We start from the raw sequence: 20,213 nt of genomic DNA, 5'->3' as shown, positions 1-20,213 counted from the left end.
GGGTACTGGTTCAGGCTGCAGACAAATGTAGCTGTTTTACATCTTGCCCTTAACAGTCTTGTATACAAACAGCAAAACTGCCATGCTGGGCTTCTCGGGCCGACGTCCCCATGGAGGCAGCATGCCAGTCAGGTCACAGCCTCCTCTCCGTGGGCTGCTGTCCAGGACAGCTGGTATCTGTGTCCTTGTTCTGTGCTTTGATCTTCGCTGGTGGCTGAGAGTAAAGAATCTGCCTGCAATATGGGAGACCCAGGTTCAACCCCTGGGTTGGGAAGGTGCCCTGGAGAAGGAAATGGCAACTCACTCTAGTATTCTTGCCTGGGAAACCTCATGGACAGAGGAGCCTGGCAGGCTACAGACCACTGGGTCGCAAAGAGTCGGACACGACTGAGAGGCTAACTTTTCTGTACTTTGAGTAGGTGTGGGTACTCTAAACTATGTCATTTCTAGTGCCCTGTAGCCTCCTGTGAGAGTACACCATGGAGGTGAATGTTTACTGTCCGTATTTGGACATTTGTAAATAAAGGGGTTTCATGTTCCTCGTCTTCATAGGGTTGCTGTGCACAGATGAGGAATCTGTCACCTCGGGCTCTGATGCTAATTTCTGTGCTCACCTTGGGCCTTGCAGGGTGAGGATCCACGACCTCCGCACCGACAGCATCGCCCTGTCCATCTCCGCCCACCAGCTTGGAGTTTCCGCGGTCCAGATGGATGACTGGAAGATCGTCAGTGGAGGCGAGGAGGGCCTGGTCTCCGTGTGGGACTACCGGATGAGCCAGAAGCTGTGGGAGGTTCACTCCAGGTAGGCTGGCCCGCAGGTGCTGCGGTGGTGATGGTGTCAGCCAGCTGCAGAGGCAGGCACTTCCCTTCGCAGAGTGTCCTTGCTGTGATCCTCTGAGCCAGCCCCTGAGATCTCTGGAAATGGGCTCAGAACTGGAGCTGGTCACCGCTGCCTGTTCAGACAGCTACCACCTGGCTCGGGTAGAGACCGTGATGGGACAGACCCCCATCCTCCACTCCAGGGAGTATTGCCACTTCACACTGAAAAATTCAGGTTCAACCAAGGAGGAATTTGTGACTTTGACCTTTAGCTCTAAAATTCAAGAGACACATACTCTCCCAAGCAGAGCAGATGGCTAGGTAAAGGGATACTAAGGGGGCCTCCCCTGTTAAACATCTTGAGCTTGCTTCTAACCTTTAAAGCAGAGGTGGCCTTGCCTGAGCAGAGGTCAGCTGGAGCTGACTCGAGGCTGCCACCTCGCCCACACCCACCCACCCCGAGTTTTCCATCAGCGCCGCGGTGACGAGATGCTCTGGGGCAGGGGTTGTGTGTGCAGGTAGGGCAGAGCATCCATGCCTGAGGCTGCAGAGGCGTGCCCACGCCAACTGCATGAGGAAGTGAAGACTGCTCACAGGTCTAGGTTAAGTACAAGGTAAAAAGAGGATGGGCTTGCTTTCTTGCTGGGCAGCGATAGCCGGTGCTTGGCCGGCAGCGTTCTCAGCTGGGGTGCCTGCCATCTGTGGGGATGCACTGAGTTGCCACCAGGTGGTGCCAGAAGGCAGCAAACGCCCGCACCGTGGCCGCCCAGAACTGTCTCCGGTAAGGACAGCCTTTACTTTTTTCTCAAGAGCTGTCTCAGCCTGGCCGCTCCCCCAGCTGCCCCCAGCAGCTCCGGTCAGCCCACAAGGACTGCCCTTGGGCACAGCTCATTTCTCTCTCCCTGAAAAGCTCTTCTCCCTCGAGTGGATCGTTAAGGTGAAGCCAGGGTAAGTAAGGTTGTGCCCAGCACTGTGTCCTGCCCTACCTTCCTAGCTCGTTTGTGATGCCTGTCGGTTCTCACCAGTGCTTAGCGTTTGTCCCAGAGAAGGTCTCAAAGCCTTGTTTACCAGCGCAAGGCTGATCCCACGCAGTCTGCCGGGGATTCTCAGACTCAGTCCAGTCCTGGCGGCCAGTGCCCCATGCCCACTGTTCTCAGTCTCCCACCCCATTGCCCACCACAGCCACACTCTCCAGGTCCCCCTGCCCCTCCTCAGCCAGCCAGCGGCATGCCTGGGACTGAGCCCCGACCTGTCCCCTCCCCGTCCTCCTCTCTCCTTTGCTCTCCAGCCCTCTTGCCTCGCTGGGCCCTAAGCGAAGTTCTCCAGGAACACTTTCTGTCCAGTCGGCACCACAGACCCTGGACTCGGGAACCCCGTCACCACCTTAAGAGGATCCTCGGCTCTGGCCAAGATGCCTGTCCTGCCCCCAGCCATCTCCGGGGCAGGGACACCCCCTCAGCCCTTCTCAGAGGGCCCACCTGACAGGCCAGAGTCTACTGGGCCTAGAAGACCCCTGTAGTCTCTGCTGGCGTCTCCTGTTTCTCCTCCCAGTGCTGAACTGTGTCTCATCTTGTGGCTTATAACGTCTCTGGTGCTCTGGAAACACTGGCTGCTTTTCAGGGGCATAGAGCCCACCTTCTTGTATTAGACAGCTTTTCTACCCTATGTCTCCTGGCCCATTGCTCCACTGGAGGAAGTTTTTCTAAATGAACAAAGTCTTTGCTACATAGGTTTTAAGCCACTTTGTTCCTAGACGTTCTGAATGGGCTCTCACAACCCAGAGTACAGCCCTCTGAGAGGGGCAGAAGGGGAGTCCTGTCCTGGGGGTGGCCGGGGGCGGGGCAGGCGTCTTGGCCAGAGCAGAGGGTCCACTCAAGAGTAAGGAGTTGAGGGGCATCCTGAGTCCAGGGCCTGGCGGGGCCGTCATGGCCAGCACTGGGCAGACCCTGCAGATGGGGAACCCGGCCCAGGCCAACCCGTGAGAGAGACTGTTCTTCACCACGGGTGTCCAAGTTGTCTCAGGTTATTTGTCCTTTTACGTCCCAGCGCGCCAGGTGCTGGAGCGTTAGCCAGAGAGCACAGGACCATGGAGACGCGTGTACAGAGTAGGCCCAGCGTGTGGCCTGGCCAGACACTGGCCCTCGGGGGGCCACTGTGAAGGAAGAGCCTGGCTTAGACGGCTCTGGAGCCCTGTGCAGCTCCACACTTGTGAGGCCCTCGTAGCAGAGGTAGGACGTGAGTTCCCACGGGCTTACCCTGACGAGCGTCCCCATGTGTTCCAGACACCCTGTGCGGCACATCTCCTTCAACAGCCACAGCCTCATCACGGCCCACGTGCCCTACGAGCGGGTGGTGCGCAGCGCCGACCTGGACAACTTCGCCACCCACCGCAGGTCAGCGCTCGGGCGGGGGTTGGTCTGGGTGTGTAGGTGTTCAGCCTGATTTTTGTTACTAAAACAGCCCGGGCCACCTTGTTCCCTGCAGGGCGTACCCTCAGGCATGGCTGTTCTTTTCATTGAAGTCAGGGACAGACACATAGGTGTGGCCAGTAACACGGGCTGACTGCCTGCTGCAGCTGGATGCTGCGGGGGTGGGGAGGTGAGGGGCACAGCGGGGCTGTGGCCACACCTGCCTGGAGCCCAAGCCTAAAGGCCTTAAGATGGTGTTAGAAGCCTAGCGACAGTGCCAAAGCCCAGTCCTCACACCCAGTCGAGGCTGCCACGCTGGGGGCTCAGAGGCCCTTCTTACTACTGTTGGCCTGGCTCCCTGCCCAGCTGGGTGCCTCTCCACACTCAGTTCCCTCCATCAAACCTGTCTGCTCACCTCTTCATCTCTGGGCGCGGGATTGGAGTGTCGCACACACTGGGACATTTGTCATGAATGGCTGTCTCGAGCAGACATCACAGGGGAGGGGGCTGGGACTGACTGTGCTTTCTCTGTGCTTTCTCTAGACACCGGGGGCTGATCCAGGCCTATGCGTTTGCAGTGGACCAGCTGGCCTTTCAGAGCACGGTACCCATTTGCCGCTCGTCCTGTGATGCCATGCCGGGTTACAACTACGACCTCGCACTTGCCTTCCCCCCTGACAGTATTTAGGAAAGCGCTTCACTGGCGAGCAGGAGGGGCACCGCATGGGGCTGTAAGTGTTGGGGAGAAGAGCAACCCCAGGGCGCACTGTGTGACCCCCCCACATCCCTCTGCGCCTTTGCTTTCCCCGTTGCTGGGTTCTCCCTGCATCATTGTGTACACTGCACCGAGGTCTTCACTGTAGCTCCCAGGTGAGGCCCTGTGGCACCCCCCTCCAGCACACTCACCCTCTTTCCAGTCTCCAAACTCCTTCTTCTTTGGGTCTTTGGGGGGGGGCCTTTGGATACGCTGGTCTCTGAGCTGACAGGGCCTCATCAGCCACCCAGCTCTTGGATCTGAGGTCACGAATTCAACTCTGGGTCGTCCCCAGTCTGGGAGGATAGTCCTTTATCCTGGTAGCTTTTGATTTATAATTATATATTTGTACAATGATTTCATTAATAACTTTTGCTTACTACGATGTCTGTAACATGTGACACAAAGTAGACATTTTCTACATACTCATGAATAAACAGCTGTCCTCCACCTAGGGGGAAGATGATGGATTCTGGAGTAGAGAATGAGAAAAGGGGATAATACTGGAGGAGCCGTTACATGTTAACCCACTGAGATAAGACAGGGTAACACAAGAGACCTGTTCATGCTGATAAATAGCTTCCATTTCCGTAAGATTAAGAGGGCAAACCATTGCATTCCTCTTGATTTAAAGACTCTTGTAACCAGCAGCCACCTACCTTATCTACAAAACATCCAAGCAGAAAAACTGATGGAACTAAACAGAGAAATCCATGCTCATGGTGGGTGGTCAGATCAAATCAGTAAAAATGTGTAAGGATTTGGAAGACATACTTAATATAATTTATAAGCTCAACACAGTGGCTGTAGATAGGATTCTGTACCTTTTCAGATAGCCACAGGCCACACACAGATGGAGGCCACAGGAGCAGCTCGGATTAGACGAAGAGCAGCACCAGCAGACAGGCCCAGTCCAGTGCCCCAGGTCCCAGTGGGTTCCAGTCAGACTTCAGCAGAGTGCTAAGCAAAGACCTGGGAACTCCAGGCGCTCCTGCATTAACTTAGGATTTTTATATTTTTAATTGGAGGATAACTGCTTTACAACATGGGGTTGGTTTCCACTGTACAGCAACATGAATCTGACTTGCTTTTAAAGAGGGAAATAAAAATGGAAACCAGGAAGGGAGACAGTAGAAGCACTGACCATCAAGACCCAGGGGGTGAGGCCAGAATGGGACAGGGTTACCTTGTGACTTAATGGAAAACAAGACAAGAAATCAGTGCACTAAGCAGACACCTCAGAAAGCTTAAGAGGTCCTAGTGATCCCAACAAAAGGAAGGAGCTAAGGATAAGAACACTAATGAACTAGTGTTTAAGCGTTAGTGGCTCAGTCGTGTACCACTCCTTACAACCCTATGGATGGCGGCTCACCAGGCTCCTCTCTCCATGGGCTTCTCCAGGCAAGAATACTGGAGTAGGTTGCCGTTCCCTTTTCCAGGGGCTCTTCCCAACCCAGGGTCTCCTGAATGCAGGCCGATTCTTTTCCATCTGAGCCACCAGGGAAATCTCATGAACACTAACAAATAATGAAGTTGATCCTAAAGCCAAAAGCAGTTTTTTAAAAAGATGAAATATACAACTGTTGATAAAGGTTTTAAAAAAGAAGACCCAAGGGACTATCAAACAGAGTAAGTATATTTTCAGTGTGGGGATAATTTGCCTGCACTGATCCAAGAGCAAAGTGCAGCTTTCCTGCTGTTCACAAGCACATACAGATGGTTGGGAAACACACCATTACCTGGAGTCCTAGAACTTTTGAATCCTGAGGGTTGTGGAAGGCTTTTTTATCTTTTCAGATTAAGGTCCTCGTTCATAAAAGATGCACATCCAGCTAGAGAGGATGACAGGATCAGAGAGGGACCCGTCCCTCCTCCCGAGAGCGCGGCTGTCCTTCCCGGGAAGGCGGCTGTGTCAGTGGAGGTTCCTGCTTCCCTTCAGAAAACCCCATTACTTCCCAAATGAAGCTGGCCTGCAGCCGGCGGATGACACATGTACTGTACTGGACTCTCACTGCTCTGACCCCCAGTGACATCGTTGCTACATGGCTTCCATCTCTCAGTCTTACCACTGGGGACAGTCGTTTTTCCTTTAAGCAGCAGCTCTCTTGCAGTCTGATTTCAGTTCATTTTGCAGATACAGTCTCCCTCTTAGTTTTGCAGGAATTAAGGATAATGAAAGAGTTCAAAAGAAATTAGACCCAGAAAATTTTACTGAAAACACAAAGTTTTCAGCTGCTTTGATTCACTGCTGGTCCAGGGCAAAGCGTTGACAAGCACGGGGTTTTTCCTTCCTAGCCTGTTGATAACATCTACCGTCCATGAAAACCACCCGGGCTTTGTTTCCTGGACCCAAACTATAATCTCCAGGCACGTCGAACTCCGTCAACATTTTTTTGCAGTAAACCTTATGTCCCTGAAGAGGTCACCCTGATGGGGAAAGGTTCAGAGTTCCTTTGTGAACAACCACTTTCCATGGCTTCAAGAAATCTTGGCCCACGTCCACCCCATCTACTCACCCCACCTTACCTGTGTCCCCGCTGGCTGTTCTGTGGGAAGCTCCTCTGCCAGTTGAATAGCCGACTGACCCAAAGTCTGCTCTTCGCCCTGCCTCTCTCTCCTGCTTTTCAGCCTCAGCCCCAGGTCTTCCCCGAAGACCAGGATGGCCCTCAGGGAGATAAGAGGGCCGAACACCAGAGACTTTGTCTCGTCCGGCTTTAGCTTTTCTACTTTATAACATGTCCGTGTTCTGATACTAAATTTTTCAAATGTATTTATTGCCAAAATGACTCCTCACCCTGGCAAGGTGTGTAGCACCAGAGCCCCCCCCCCCCCCACACACACACACCACTCTACCAGCTCTGCGCACTCCTCCCAAAAATCTCACGTGGCGCGTTGAATAGTTTTTCCCCAGAACCACTGTTAGAGGGCTCCTAGCCCAGGATCCAGGAGACCCACACACAGTGTGTGAAACTGCATAAGGGGATTTTTATGGGAGAAAGTGTGGCTCTTCCGTCAGATTCTCAAAGGTAAACCCCAGTTCCCCGAGGATTCCAGCTGTGGCCACTAGATGGCGCTGCCGCTGCCCAGGGAGTGATTTCATCTGAAGACACATCCTAGGTCCACATCATCTTCCCCTGCAAGGAGACAGCCTGCCCTAGCTGACTGGATTCAGCTGATTCAAGGAAAACACAGTGTCCCTAAGAGTGGAGTTCTGGTCCAAGTCCTCCGTACCCTCCAGAGCCAGGGTGCCCTCTATTTGAGAGAACAGTGCATCTCACTCCGCATTGGGATGGCAAACACTGGCCACAGCGAACCCACCCTGCTCACCATCAGAGAGAAGTGGCCTTCTGGTGGGGGATGCAGCCTTCTCTTACTGGGGCTGTCAGGACGGGCAGGTCCACAAGGGTGGCACCGGGGGCTGCTCACCTTCCCTGACTCGCCTTCGCTTTGCACTGCAGCTGCAGCATCTGGGAGTGCACGGTGCCAGCCACCAGGCCCTGGTGCCCCAACCACGCGGACCTGCTTGCCTCACCTGCCGCCAGGCCAGATGGATCCCTGGCAGCTGTGCAGGGCCCAGGGTGATTTGGACAGCGCGGCCTGGGGTGGGCAACGGCAGGGCCCCCCTCACTGGGCTCCAGCTGGTGCCACGTGGGCGCCAACCTGCTCTCTCCCTGCCTCTGCTGCTGGGCGGGGGCTTCCAAGCAGAAGCTCCACCGGGGAACTTCTCTACCCCTAGAATGGGCGGGCAGGCTCCCCCCACATCCAGAGTGGAGCTTGTCCTGATCTTCCCTCGCCCACCACCAGTGCGAACGCCCCCCTCCTGGATTCCTTTAGAGGGAGGCGCCACAAGCTGCTCCTCTGATGACGCATCCGCCCACCTGACCGCTTGCCCCATGGACTTTTCTCGGGTAAAGACGGGAAATTCAGTCTCTGTTGACCTGGTCCACCAGCGGGTTAGGAGGAAGAGCAGCCACCACATGCCCATCAGAGTCCTCAGTCCTCCTGGGGGCCGAGTTCCTCCAGCCACTGAATCCCTCCTGGCATTGGTCACCCGTTCCGGAAGAGCCCAGAGACAAAGGCAACACTGACCCCGGGAGGTGATGGTGACAGCCCCAGCTCCTCCCACTCAACTCTCCAAGGCCTCCCCAAGGTCACGGTGTGGGAGGACAGCTTGCAAGGCGGGTGTCTGCGGAACCCTTGCCAAGGCAACTTGTATTTTTAACTCTCTGTCAGCCTACGTTAAGTCACTATGCTGTGTGCGGTTGAGCTTCAGCCTGGTGAACCCTGGGCAGCAGAGATGGGTTCGCCTGCTCAGTGACAAGCATCAGATGCATACATGAACCTGCCTCCCATTAGCAAAGCACATAAAGAACATCCCCAGCCCCTGGGATCAGAAAATAATCAAACTGCTGAAGTTTAGGCATAACTCAGTAACTTGTTCCTTCAGAGGGTGCTCGGCCAAAACTAGAAGCTCCTGCCATCTTACTCCATTCCTTTATCCATAATTCATGTTAACGTGGCTGCAGGTTTCCCTTGAGCTTCTCATATTAGATTTCCATTACATAGCCCTTTTGTAAACCTACCACATGGCCGTGTTTGTGTCAAATTGCTGTATTCTTCTAACAGCCAAAAGCAGAGTTCTGGTAACATTTTCTCCTTTGGTAATATGGCAACATTGGACTAGATCCTGCCTTCATCCCAATTCCTGGGAAGTGGGTGGAGAATGTGGAGAGAGGTGACCTCACCCTCATCCTGCACGCTGTGGGCTGTGGACACGTCCCTGCTCCATCTCCTCCACCCACAGCCTGAGGCCCTCAAAGCACTGACTTCAAATATTTGATTTAGCATTGATTAATCATGAGTATAATTCCCAATAAGAGGAAAGCTGTAAAACAAGGGCATTTGTTCTACAACAGGCAAATTAAGAAATCAACAGACACATCACCTCAGGTGGGGGCAGAGCTACACTCACTCTGGGTCTCTGCAGCCAGAAAGCCCCTCCTGGGCACACCCACCAGTCCAGCCTGTCACAGGGGCCATGCCAAGACTCGTGCCCAGGGCAGTGACCCTCGTCCTTTCCAGTCAAAGGCCAGCAGACTGTGGGGAATAACCGCCCTCCCTAGGAGTGGGTCTGCTCTAACAGCCGATCCCGGATCACTCCCTGAATGACCAAATGAGTGAAAACACCACCTCACAAACCGTGCCCTGGGAGCCCCAGGCCGACTCTGGCCTGCCTTCTGGTGGAAGTCAGTCAGACTCCCTCAGTGACAGTGGGATGTCAGCATGCTCTGGGGCAGCACAGACCAGGCTTGGGGTGAATAAATCCCTTTCTCATTAGCAGTTTAGGTAAGCCGTGGCCAAAGCTCCAAAGACATGCAGCTGGCCCTTGGTGGTCTGAACAAGTACAAACACACACTGTGTGCCCAAAGTGGCCACGCTCCCAAATGCAGGCTGGGCAGGTGGAAGGTCTGTTGTTTACAAAAACACCACATTCATGAACTGCCTCTGTTGAGAAGATGACGACTGAAGCAAATGGAGAATCCCAGAAAATCCAGCCCTCACTGGCCACACCAGCAGGCCTGCTGCTCAGAGACTCCGCGGGCCCCTGGTATTCGTGCTAGGTGGGGAAGGACTCAGCGGGGCCTAGGGGCATGCATGCTTCGGCCAGGCTGCGGGCGTCTCACTGGAGACCTGTCCTGGATGAGCGCTAACTAGCACTTACCCGGGACCAGCTCTCCCAACTGCAGGTCTTTCTAAATTCCTTCTGCTGGCAGCCAGATCCCAGCAACAGGGGGAGGGGGGAGGGGGTGTTGGAGTCAGGGGTCGGGGCAGTCACACCCCAGTCTCCCACACAAATGCTGGCACCGGGAGGGTAAGAAGCAGAGGCCTTGATCTTTGCTCCTAAAATGTCAAAACATTTGTGGAATTCAGCACTAAGTAAGCAAATCCAAAAGTATGGCACTGGGAACAACATCCAGTCTCCTGGGAAAAACCATAGTGGGAAGGAATATACAAAAAGGATGTACGTATGTACGTCTAACTGAATCACTTTGCTATACAGCAGAAATTAGCACAATTTGTAAATCAACTATACTTCATTAAAAAACCAAAAATCAATAAAAATTACAAAAAGTAGCAGAGGTCCAAAAGTGACTCCACACAGCTCTCGACTCACCAGAGATGGAGATGGGGTGGTGCCGTCCCGGCTGCCGGTCTGTGCATCGAGGTCCATGGAGCCGGCGTTCCTCAGGCCCTGCCGGGGTCAGAGGTCCCAGCTGGCCCCGCCATGCGCTCCCCAGGATTGGAATGCCCATGTCAGCACTCACTGAATAAGGAGGGCTTCCCAGCTCCACCGCCGCCCTCAGACACAGGCTCCTCAACTCTGTGCTAGGTGGTTACGCTTCCCTTCATTGCTTCGTGGCCCTGTTTTGGCTTCAAAATACCAACATGCACCTCGTCCTAAGCAACACATCTGCTTGTGTTCACCCGACACAGCTCCGGGGGCATGTAGACCCGGGCGCTGGGCGTTGGATGAAGGCTCCGGGGCATGCCTGTTATGTTCTGAACCCTAACATGTGAGTGTAAGATAGATAAAAGATGCTTAATACCAAAACTGAATTGCAAATTTAAGAGCACAAAGAAAAATAGCAGTAACCAATGATCAGGGGAGCTTTCCTAGAAGGCTAGGAAGGTATCTTCCAGTAGGTGTCACTGACAGGGACCACCAGGAAGTGGAACGTGACCAGAGACCACAGTGCTGCCCGAGTGAGTCAGCAGGTCCCCAGGGCACCACCGAAGGCCAGCCCTATGCTGACTCACTGGCCACAGCCACCGCGCCAGCTGAACGACTGTGTTTCCCCCTTGCCTCACCCTCCACTGCCAGCAGGTGACAACCGGAGGTGTGGGAGATGCTTACCTGGGCCGGTGGCCTCCTCAGCTGCTGCTGTGCTGGGGACCACGGGGTACATGCCGTGTGGCTACCCCTGTCCTCAGGCTGCACCCCCTCCAGCACCACGGGGTGAGCTTAGGTGGTCCCCTTGGCTGGGCCTGCTCAGGTCTTCTCCTTGGGTCTGAATATTGGGTCATGACACCCAGGAATCCTCCTGACCCTCCCAGCCCCCACGGAGGAGCTGAAGACTGAGGAGGCAGATGAGTTCCCAGCACTTGGTGTCGGGAAAACAGCAACCTGTTAACCCCAAATACACCAGACAGGAAGGGAGGAAAAAAATTCCCCTGCAAACCAGCCTTTGAGATTGAGCAACCTAGCTGCTACTGCTTGCTCCTTGTGGTCAACCTCTGGGCCGCCAGATGGCCAGGTCGCCTGCGTGGACGTGGGAAACAGACAGGAGCCACGCTCATTACCAAACCCTTTTCCTTTTTTATTAGAGATAAAAACAGCAAAGTCCCACACACCATAACCTGCAGGAAAACGAGACGAGCGAGGCGTGTCGGCTATTTACAATAAGGGCTGCAGCAATCGGGCCCCCCGTGCAGCCCAGGTCCCAGTGCGGACGCTCCGTGGGGGCGGGCGGTCAGTGGCACAGGGCGATGGTCTCCATGTTAAGGAAGCGGACGTGCATCTTGGTCTCGATGTCGATGCCCTGCCAGATCTGGAGCACGGACAGAGCAGCATGAGTGGGCATCCCCGCCCCTCAAGACCCCCGGCCACTCAGTGCCCGCCCACCGCGATGCCCCGCAGGTGAGATCCAGAGTGAAGCGCGGAACCTCTTCCATCTGCCTCTGCTGGTTAACTGGGCTCTGACATTCAGATTCTTTCTGGACTGTCACAGCAAGTTATTATTTAAGTGCTGAATCCAAGCTCCTAGCTGAAGTCACTCGAGCCACCCACCACCACCTCAGGCTCCATGATTTTCATGCAAATTCCTGAGCCCGTTAAACCTCCTTTGCACCAGAAAGACCTGGAGACCACCACCTGTGCTGCCCACTCCGTGGTGGGGGCTCCCGTGGAGTCCTGCACGGAAGCGGCTTGTAAACTGTTAAGGGCTGTGCAACTGTAAGATCTCATCAAGCCATCATCATTCATTCAAAGGTCGCGACAGTTAGGTCTTTATAACCTCCCAAGGATAGGTCACCGTGTTCCAGAAAGATAAACTCCTGCCCAGGAAAGGTGGTTTCTGCCAAAGACCACGTCTGTCACCACATACCTGGCACGGCCATCAGGGTCTATCCTGGCCAGGGCCCTAGCGGACACTCAGGCCACCAGACCCAATGCCACACTACGAGCTCCAGCGCCCAGGACTCCTGCTCCTCGGCCACTCGGGCCCAAGAGGACCACGGATGGTGAGATAGCTGGAAGGATGCGGACAGGAACTAAGGGGTGTGATGGCGGTGACTGGTCACCGTCTCCCTGATTATGTAAGAACTTCAGACTCTCACAGTGTCGCCCTCAACATCTCCAGGGACAGCCGCAAGGCTCGGGCACGCACAGTCCTGTGGGCACCCAAGCCACAGGGAGGCCTCGGCACTTTTGGCCATCGTCACGTGCCCACAGTCCCAGGCGCTTTCCTTGTTAGGTGGGCAGGGTGTTCCCAGGAAGAGAGGTCTGGATGCGCAGGGTGGTTTCTGCTAAATGCCAAGGTGATGAGAGGGTCGTGGGGGGGGGGGGGGGTACTCGGAGAACGGGAGCAGCCGGCTGATCGGGAAAAGCCCAGCGGCCACGGACTTGGGGCCCTGGAGGCGGGTGGGGCAGGGCTGGGAACAGACTGCTGGTTTTCTGAGGCCAAAAAGGATTTCATCTCGTCTTCTGGCTTAAAGCAGCATCCTTCCGCCCTAACCTCCCCTCGGCCTCCCTGTCTTCTCACCACTCACTCTGGTTCTTGCTTGGGTGTTACCACCTTTCCACATGGGTCACCCATGGCCCAAATGCCAGCTCAACTTCTGCCCGTCCACCTGCCCTGGGGGAATGGGCAGGGCACGTCTGAGAGGGAGGCTGACCTCCTCCAGCTCAGCAGGCCCTTCCCGTCTCTCCTTCAGGCCGGGTCTGTACCACCCACACCCCTCCTCATGTCCCTCTCCTCTTGCCATGACCGGCCAAGTTGGCGGCACAGACTTCAGGGGAGCCCCTCGGACAGGCTGCCCCTCGGCTTCCTAGAGCTTCAGCCATAGGGTGGGGGTTCCCAGCCCCGTCCTGGGCACAGGCCTGTTCCCAAAGGGCCGCCTGGGAGTGCTGGCAGCTGGCCCAGGAGCCCCTGGCTATCATTGCCCTAACCTCCCATCTTCCTCAGCTCCTTGAAGGAGTGCGGGGGCACCGCTGTTGGGATGCTCAGGGCCAAAGAGTGGGCAGAGCACCGGCTGGCTTGACTCCTCGCCAATCAGAGCATCCAGATTCCCAGTGTGCAGGCACGTTTGCAGCCATGAAGGCTGGGCGAGGCCTGAACGTCCACTAACCAGGGTGGAAGGTGGGCAGCTGGGCACACAGCACTGTCTGTGAGGCCCAGGAGGGCAGTAGGGCCGCACGTGGGCAGTACCAGTGCGTGCTGAGAAGAGCTGGGCTCACAGGCGTGGAACATTCCAGACCCTGGTTCCAACTGTCAACAGGGTGCTTCTGAGAAAGGGGACCAAGAACTTAATAGGGAGAAAAACGGAGCCTTCCTCAGAGGCCCTTTCGTACTTGCTAAGTTGTTTTGACTGTCTGTGACTATCATCACCCTTTAAATAAACATAAGTAAAACCAGTTTAAACCACTGTAAAGGCCACAACTCAGGCTAGACCCTGTTCCCTTGAGACGCCCATCTCTTCCTGACCAGCAGGGTCCCCCGCAAGCCCCCAGTGCAGCCCCCATGTCCACCCCCAATTCACAGGCACCCACCTTTAGGAAGTCATCGAAGGTTATCCCCTCATACACCTGATCAGGCTCCTGGGGACAGAGAACGGGGCGCAGTAAGTGGTTTCTGCCCAGAGACCCTCCACTTTCACCCTCTGACACAGAAAGGGGGGGTGGGGCATGTAGGTAGGACCACGAGAACATTCTGGACTGTTCGGCTCTAGCTCGGGGCCAGTCACCTTGAACTCCGGCATCCCCTTGATGGCGGGGTGGAAGCTGGTGCAGGCCCACCCCCTACCTATGTCCCTGGGGAGGACAGGACCAACAAGGATGGGAAAAGAAGGGGGGTGGGGTGGGCACAGAGGCTGGGGCGGCCACCAACAGACACTCCGTGTCATTTCTCCGTCCTGCCTTCTCAAACCAGGCTTGGCTGAGAGCAGCTCTGGGCTGACCGGTGCTCCAGACACTGGGGAAAGGGCCAAGGGAATGAAGGGCCAGCCAGCACGGCCCACCCCTCTCGCCCGTGAGTCAGCCTGATGGCATGGGGTCCAGGAGCCTCCCCTCCTGCGGGGTCACCTGTGCACATGGGGACGCACAACATGATAAGCGAGGCTCCTGGCCCTGATGCCGTTACGACTAAGTCCCCACGGCCCCCCGTCCACAGCGCCCTCCGTGCCCATGACAACCGGGCGGACATCCCACCGCCTGTCAACACGAGACCAGCCAAAGAAAGCGTGGTCGTCCAGGCTCTGGATTACCACGAAGGGGTCGATCCCAGATGGGCTAATAGGGAACAGGCTCCAAAATACGTACCCGGTGGGGAAAAAAAAACAAACAAGGAGCAGAAAGACGTTTGCAGGCTGTTCCCTACACCACAGATGGCTGCCTCCTGCCCCAGGGACGTGAGGGGTCAGCACGGGGACGAGAAAGCCGGGGGACTTGAATGCCGTGTTGTGTGACTCAGAACTAGAAGACCCAGTGTGTGCATTGATCTGTGTCAGGAAAAACCCATCAAAGGCAGGTCTCTTTAGGGAGGAGGACCAGGAGAGAGACACTTCTCTTTATGCACCGCTCTGAGATTCGTTCTGACGCGTAGTTAAAACACCAGGGACTTCCCTGGTGGCCCAGTGGTTAAGAGTCACCTTGCAATGCAGGGGACACCAGTTCGATCCCTGGCCCAGGAAGAGCCCACGTGCCACAGAGCAACTAAGCCCATGCATCACGATGACCGAGCCAGTGCTCTAGAGCCCCGAGAAGAGAAGCCACCACAAGTGAGAAGCCAGCACACCGCAACCAGAGAGTAACTCTTGCTCGCCGCAGCTAGAGAAAGCCCGCGTGCAGCAGCGAAGACCCAGCGCAGCTAAAAATAAACACGCAAACAATTCATTTAAAAAAAGAAGGAAGAAGACAGCAGCAGGCACTCTCCGTGTGTCTGCTACCAGTGTTTCACCAGCGTGATTACCGTGAGCTGATGTGAATCTCCCAACAGCCCCCTCAAGTGGGCTTTGCTCTTAATCTAATTTGGGATATACCTTTTAATTTTATGAAAAACGCCAGATTCTTAGAAGGCCTGGACCAGTCCTGTCCCCACGGCTGCCTGCTCTTCGTGACCAGCGTCAACAGACAGAAGCAGCGCTGCCCTCTGCCTGCCGCCCACCCCAGGTCCCTGGGGGCAGCCAAGGGGAGTGAACTATAGACGAGGCCCCGCGGGCCCGAGACCCAGCCTGGAGGGTGGTGCCCGGTGGAAGCAAGGCAGGCGGAGGGGCCGGGGACTCGGGGCAGCACCGGGGCCGAGACCCCAGGAAAGCCGGCCCGCCCTCCAGCCACAGGAAGGCTTCCCAGAGACGCACCCTGGAAAGATCCCAACCGCAGTGGACAGCCGGCCCTGGAAGTCCACGACGGTGGGCAATGCCTCGTCTGTCTTTGGCAGAAACGTCAGGTGTCCTCAGAGGCCACACAGTATGAAAGGACGTGGTCGCCCCTCGCCTCTGTGTTTATCTGGTCGATGATCACAAGAGAAATATTTTACGAGCACACAGAAGAGTGGTAAGTTAAGGAAGATGATGCCCACGGTGGCGGGATACCCACCCTGGGAAGCTGGCACGGGCTCCAAGGATGCGTGGATTCTATGCAGATCAGCAGCTGCCAGCTGCCAGCGATTTCACGACAGCAAATTAAGAAAACTCGCCAATTGAAACTAGAGTACGACAGGGAGCAATTTATCGGAGGAGAGTGTAATTAAATCAAGTGGGGATTCGGCTCGCGCAGCCCGGCCGGGGATCCCCGCACTCCCCAACGAGGCCGCCAGCCCTTTCTGCAGCAGCTTAATCTGCTGAGGAGGGTGAGTTCACCAAACCCAGAAGCCTCCCTAGGGCCCCTGAAGCAGACAAATAAAACGCAGGTCAATAAAGTGACCACAGCCCCTTGCTCCTGGGGGCAGGCCCAGGCCCGCCATCTCCAGACAACGGGCCTGGGCACAAACAGCATGTTCCAGCAGGAAAAAACACCCCTCCACCTGGGCTGGGGTGACCCCAACGCCGCGGTGGTGTCTGGGACGGCAGCCATGGTGAATACACAGGAGCCAGAGGGGGTGGTCTCCGGGGGACCACCTGAGACCCGCCACAAGGAACAAGGAACATGATGAGGTGAACACCTCATCATGGAGGTGGTCACGTGCCTGCCCACACAGCCCCCCCGGGCTCAGAGCCCCTGTATGACCGAGTCCAAGGTCACTGTCCGGGAAGCCCAGAAGACTCCCATGTCTCTGAGCCTTGGTTCACTTGGAACCAGTGAAACAAGGCTACAAATCCATGAAGTGATGCCCATGGAGAACCTAGCACGGTGCCTGCGCTCACCCTTCGGAGGACCCTGGGGGGTGCCTGGTTGCCTGGAACCTCCCAAGGGAATCTGCAACGCCCTCTCCCCGCAACAGCACCATCCGAGCCTGTGAACGCCGGCAGTGGCCGCTCACAGGACGCGCTGGTCCACTGGCCATCCATCCCTGTGCCCTCTGCTCCATCTATTCTGCACCGGGGGTGACTTCACACCCCCCACCCCCCACCCACCCAGGGACAGCAGCTGTGTCTGGAGACACGTTTGGCTGTCATGACTTGGAGGGTGTGGCTGGCATCCAGTAGGTAGAAGCCAGGGACGCTGCTCAACACTCTGCAACCCCAGAGGGCCCTGTGTCAACAGCGCCGGGCGGAGAAACCCCAGGCCTGAGAGCCCGGGTCTGAGAAATGACTCACCACTGCTGACACCAGCAGGAGGCCTCCCACCCTCGTCAGCCACACGCCCCTATGGCCGAACCCGTCTCATCTACACGTCACCCCCGCGGCTCCCAGCTCCTCCCTGGACGCCAGATCGTGGGCCCTCAGGAGACCCCTGCCCTCCAGGCCACAAATCGCCTCATTAAGAATAAAGTTAATGTGAGCCCATGCGGTACACCCACCGGGCCTGGCTCTGTGCCAGGTGCTACCGTGGGCCCAGGGAGGCTATCCAGTAGGGTCTGTGTGCCCCCAAGCCCAGCCTCCCCTGCCTGGCCCGACCCCCCGAGGTCCCCAGGACTGGGACCTCAGATTTAGTTTTCTGGTGGGACAGGAAAGCAGTGAAGTTTCTGAGCAGAGCTCTGCGCCAGGCCCGGTTGGAGTGGCGAGCAGGCCACGGGTGGTCTCTGCCCTCCAGGCCTTCCAGCAGCACAGACTCAGAGTGGGCAGGGCTCGGCGGGCGGAGAGTGGAGGGTGGGGACATGGGCCCCGGGCCCTCACCATCTGCCCCACGCAGACGCTGGCCGCCTCCATCATGGCGCCGTCGGCGATGGAGCGCGCCGACTCCTTCTCAATGTGCGGGTTCCCCGACAGCAGCTCCTCTACCACCTGCCGGGCGGGGCAGACACACCGTGAGCTCGGGCCTCAGGGCAGGCCGCTGAGCGCGGTGTGTGGGGGGCGCCGGGGCCCGCCGGGTGGGCGCGGGAGCATACTTTACATTTCGATACTCTTCCAGGGTGATGCGGCCGTCGCTGTCCGAGTCGTACATGTGGAACAGAACTGGGGGCGGCGGGGAGAGAGAATGAGTCAGGCGAGGATGAGAAGGGAGCCCTGGGTTCCCCGCTCCCCCAACCTCCCCCTCCCTCAAACTGAGCAAAGCACCCCCAGCAATGCAACCCGAATGCCAAAGCCGTAGGGGGCAAGGGCAAAGGGCGTGGGGCCAGACGGACCACTTCTGGTGGGTGACCTTGGGCAAGCGACCTCACTTCTCTGAGCCTCAGCTTTCCCATCTGTAAAATGGGAGTCACTACACCTCCGCCTCTGTGGTGGTGTCAGGTGAGCCAAGGCCGGCGGATCACGCGACAGTCTCATCAAGAGGAAGTCAGCTCAGCGTGACTTCAAGGTGTCACTCCTGACAGACCCAAGAAGGCGGCTGCCATCCTGGGCTTGGGGCAGGTCATGGACCCCGCTGCTTCCCTCCCGCCCTGGCTGATCCAAGCTGGCCCCCGAGGGGCATTCACACCTGTTCGGCTTGCTTCTGTCTCAGTGAGGTCACCTGGTCCCTTTACTGACATGACTCAGCAGCCTGCATCCCAGCAGAGCCAGGAGCTGAAGCGGGGGTGACCTCTCTACCCCTGGCTCAGCCTCAGGGAGCCTCAAGCTCATGAAGGCCTCGGTCCTGACATTTACCCTGCCTGGCGCTCTGCAAACATCTCTGCCCCTCATCCTCACACGACCCTGCCCCGAGCCCGTGTCACAGACAGGGCTGAAAAGCTCAGAGAAGCGAAGGCATTTGCCCACAGCTGCCCTATTAACGGTGGCTTCCTTGGTGGCTCAGACGGTAAAGAATCCGCCTGCCATGCAGGAGACCTGGGTTCGATCCTTGGGTTGGGAAGATCCCCTGGAGAAAGGAAGGGCCTACCCACTCCAGTATTCTTGCCTGGAGAATTTCATGGACAGAGGAGCCTGGCGGGCTATAGTCCATGGGGTTGCAAAGAGTTGGGACACGACTGAGTGATTTTCACTTCACTTCATTAACAGAGGGGCAGCCAGGGGTTTGAACCAGAGTCTGTCCCATCCCGAAGGCCCCATGACCCCTGACCTGGCCCTTGGAACCATCTGGAAGCTGGGCTGACACCAGGCGCCATCCCCCAGCCCCCAGCAGTCCTCAGGACACATCCTGAGCTAAGTATAGCCCGGGCCCTGTTTATATTTCCCTGCAGACGCTGCTGCCTCGGGGGCAGGGTGCAGAAGGATGCTGGAGTCCTGGGAAAGTGCACAGGGAGGGAGGGGTGCTGCTCGCCCTAAACTCAGACCCAGGGCCGGAGAGGCCCCGAGGGTGGGGGGCATGGGCCCGCGGAGGCCGTCCCGTGAAGCTGAGTCTGGTGGCGGGCTGTGGACCAGGGCAAGGGATGAAAGCACCCGTGAGGTCTCATCCAGCCTCAGAACCACGCACGTGTCCAGCCCTTGTTCCCAGCATCAGGTTCAAGGTCAACAGCTGCTTGGTGGAAGGGCTGGATTGAACCAGGTCTGTCCAAACCAATTTCCCATCACCGACAGACCCTTCTATTTCCAGAAAATCACCAGCTGCTGAGGAGTGTCAACAAGGAGGCTGTCTCAGAGCAGCCTAGGAGAGGGAGCACCCTCTATGCTGTGAAACGCCCCTCCCCAAGGCCCAGAGTTGGGGCTCCCTGACCCTCTCCACCCCCCGCAGGGGCACAGCAGGCCTCGGGGACACCCACATCTCAGCTTCTCTTTCCGGCACAGCTGCACCTGCTCCTCATCCATGGTGGTGTCAATGGGCCGGAAGTAGGACATGATGGTCAGAAAGTCCTCGAAGTTGATCTCGTCAGCCAGGCCACTGGATCCCTTGCGCAGGTTCCTGCGGGAGCAACGAAGGGGTGTCGGAAATTCATTCAAAACAGAACCTCATCTCAGTGCCGCCCACAGCCCCAGAGAACCCGGCCCCTCCAGGCACTCGCTTCACCTACAGTGGCTATCCCAGCCTTGGGTTCTGCTACTCAGCGACCAGCTCGTGGGGGTACCGGGGCCCCCCTAGGGGTTAGTCCAGCCCTGTGCTGCACTCCTCCACCCAGAAACCACCATCTGGGGGCCTGGGGCAGACACAGGCAGCTGCACCTCTGCTGGGGCGGGGGGCTGCCAGGCATGCACGGGGGACAGAGGTGGGCGGTAATCCACCAGGTACGTCTCCTGACCCTTCCCTTTAGATTGAAAGGGTCAGGGGGTCACAAACTGCAGCCCAGGGGCCAAACCCTGCCTGCCGCCTGCTTTTTTATAGCCCATGAGCTAAGAAGGGTTTGTATGTTTTGATATGGGTGAAAAAAAATGTTAAGGGGGATAAAAAAGAATAGCATCACATGAGAAGTGAAAATTACATGAAATTCAAATCTGAGCGTCCAGAAATAAAGTTTTATTGGCACACGGCCACGCCTGCTCATTTA

The 20,213-nt window shown here is 56.7% G+C and overlaps 2 protein-coding genes across 8 annotated transcripts in view; one reads left to right on the top strand and one right to left on the bottom strand.

The window, feature by feature from the left end:
• FBXW8 (F-box and WD repeat domain containing 8) overlaps window positions 1-4,451 on the top strand; it is a 110,982-nt gene extending 106,531 nt beyond the window's left edge. The window contains exons 9-11 of the mRNA XM_070475308.1: window positions 629-802; window positions 3,102-3,212; window positions 3,771-4,451. Coding sequence (XP_070331409.1) covers window positions 629-802; window positions 3,102-3,212; window positions 3,771-3,915 — 430 coding nt within the window. The 3' untranslated portion in view covers window positions 3,916-4,451. The remainder of the gene's footprint in view (window positions 1-628; window positions 803-3,101; window positions 3,213-3,770) is intronic.
• A 6,888-nt stretch (window positions 4,452-11,339) lies between these two features.
• Window positions 11,340-20,213, bottom strand: part of TESC (tescalcin) — a 61,900-nt gene continuing 53,026 nt past the window's right edge. For 2 of the 7 annotated variants that reach the window (XM_070475315.1, XM_020878838.2), the window contains 5 exons: window positions 19,494-19,633; window positions 17,750-17,811; window positions 17,533-17,640; window positions 13,811-13,858; window positions 11,340-11,591 (listed from right to left, as the gene is read on the bottom strand). In XM_070475315.1, coding sequence (XP_070331416.1) covers window positions 11,514-11,591; window positions 13,811-13,858; window positions 17,533-17,640; window positions 17,750-17,811; window positions 19,494-19,633 — 436 coding nt within the window. In that variant the 3' untranslated portion in view covers window positions 11,340-11,513. The other 5 variants (XM_070475311.1, XM_070475313.1, XM_070475312.1 and 2 more) reach the window with 5 other exon arrangements.

Source organism: Odocoileus virginianus, chromosome 12 (assembly GCF_023699985.2).
Source record: "Odocoileus virginianus isolate 20LAN1187 ecotype Illinois chromosome 12, Ovbor_1.2, whole genome shotgun sequence".
Taxonomy (NCBI): domain Eukaryota; kingdom Metazoa; phylum Chordata; class Mammalia; order Artiodactyla; family Cervidae; genus Odocoileus; species Odocoileus virginianus.
Note: the sequence above shows the minus strand (reverse complement) of the source record. Positions and strands in the feature narration are given on the sequence as shown.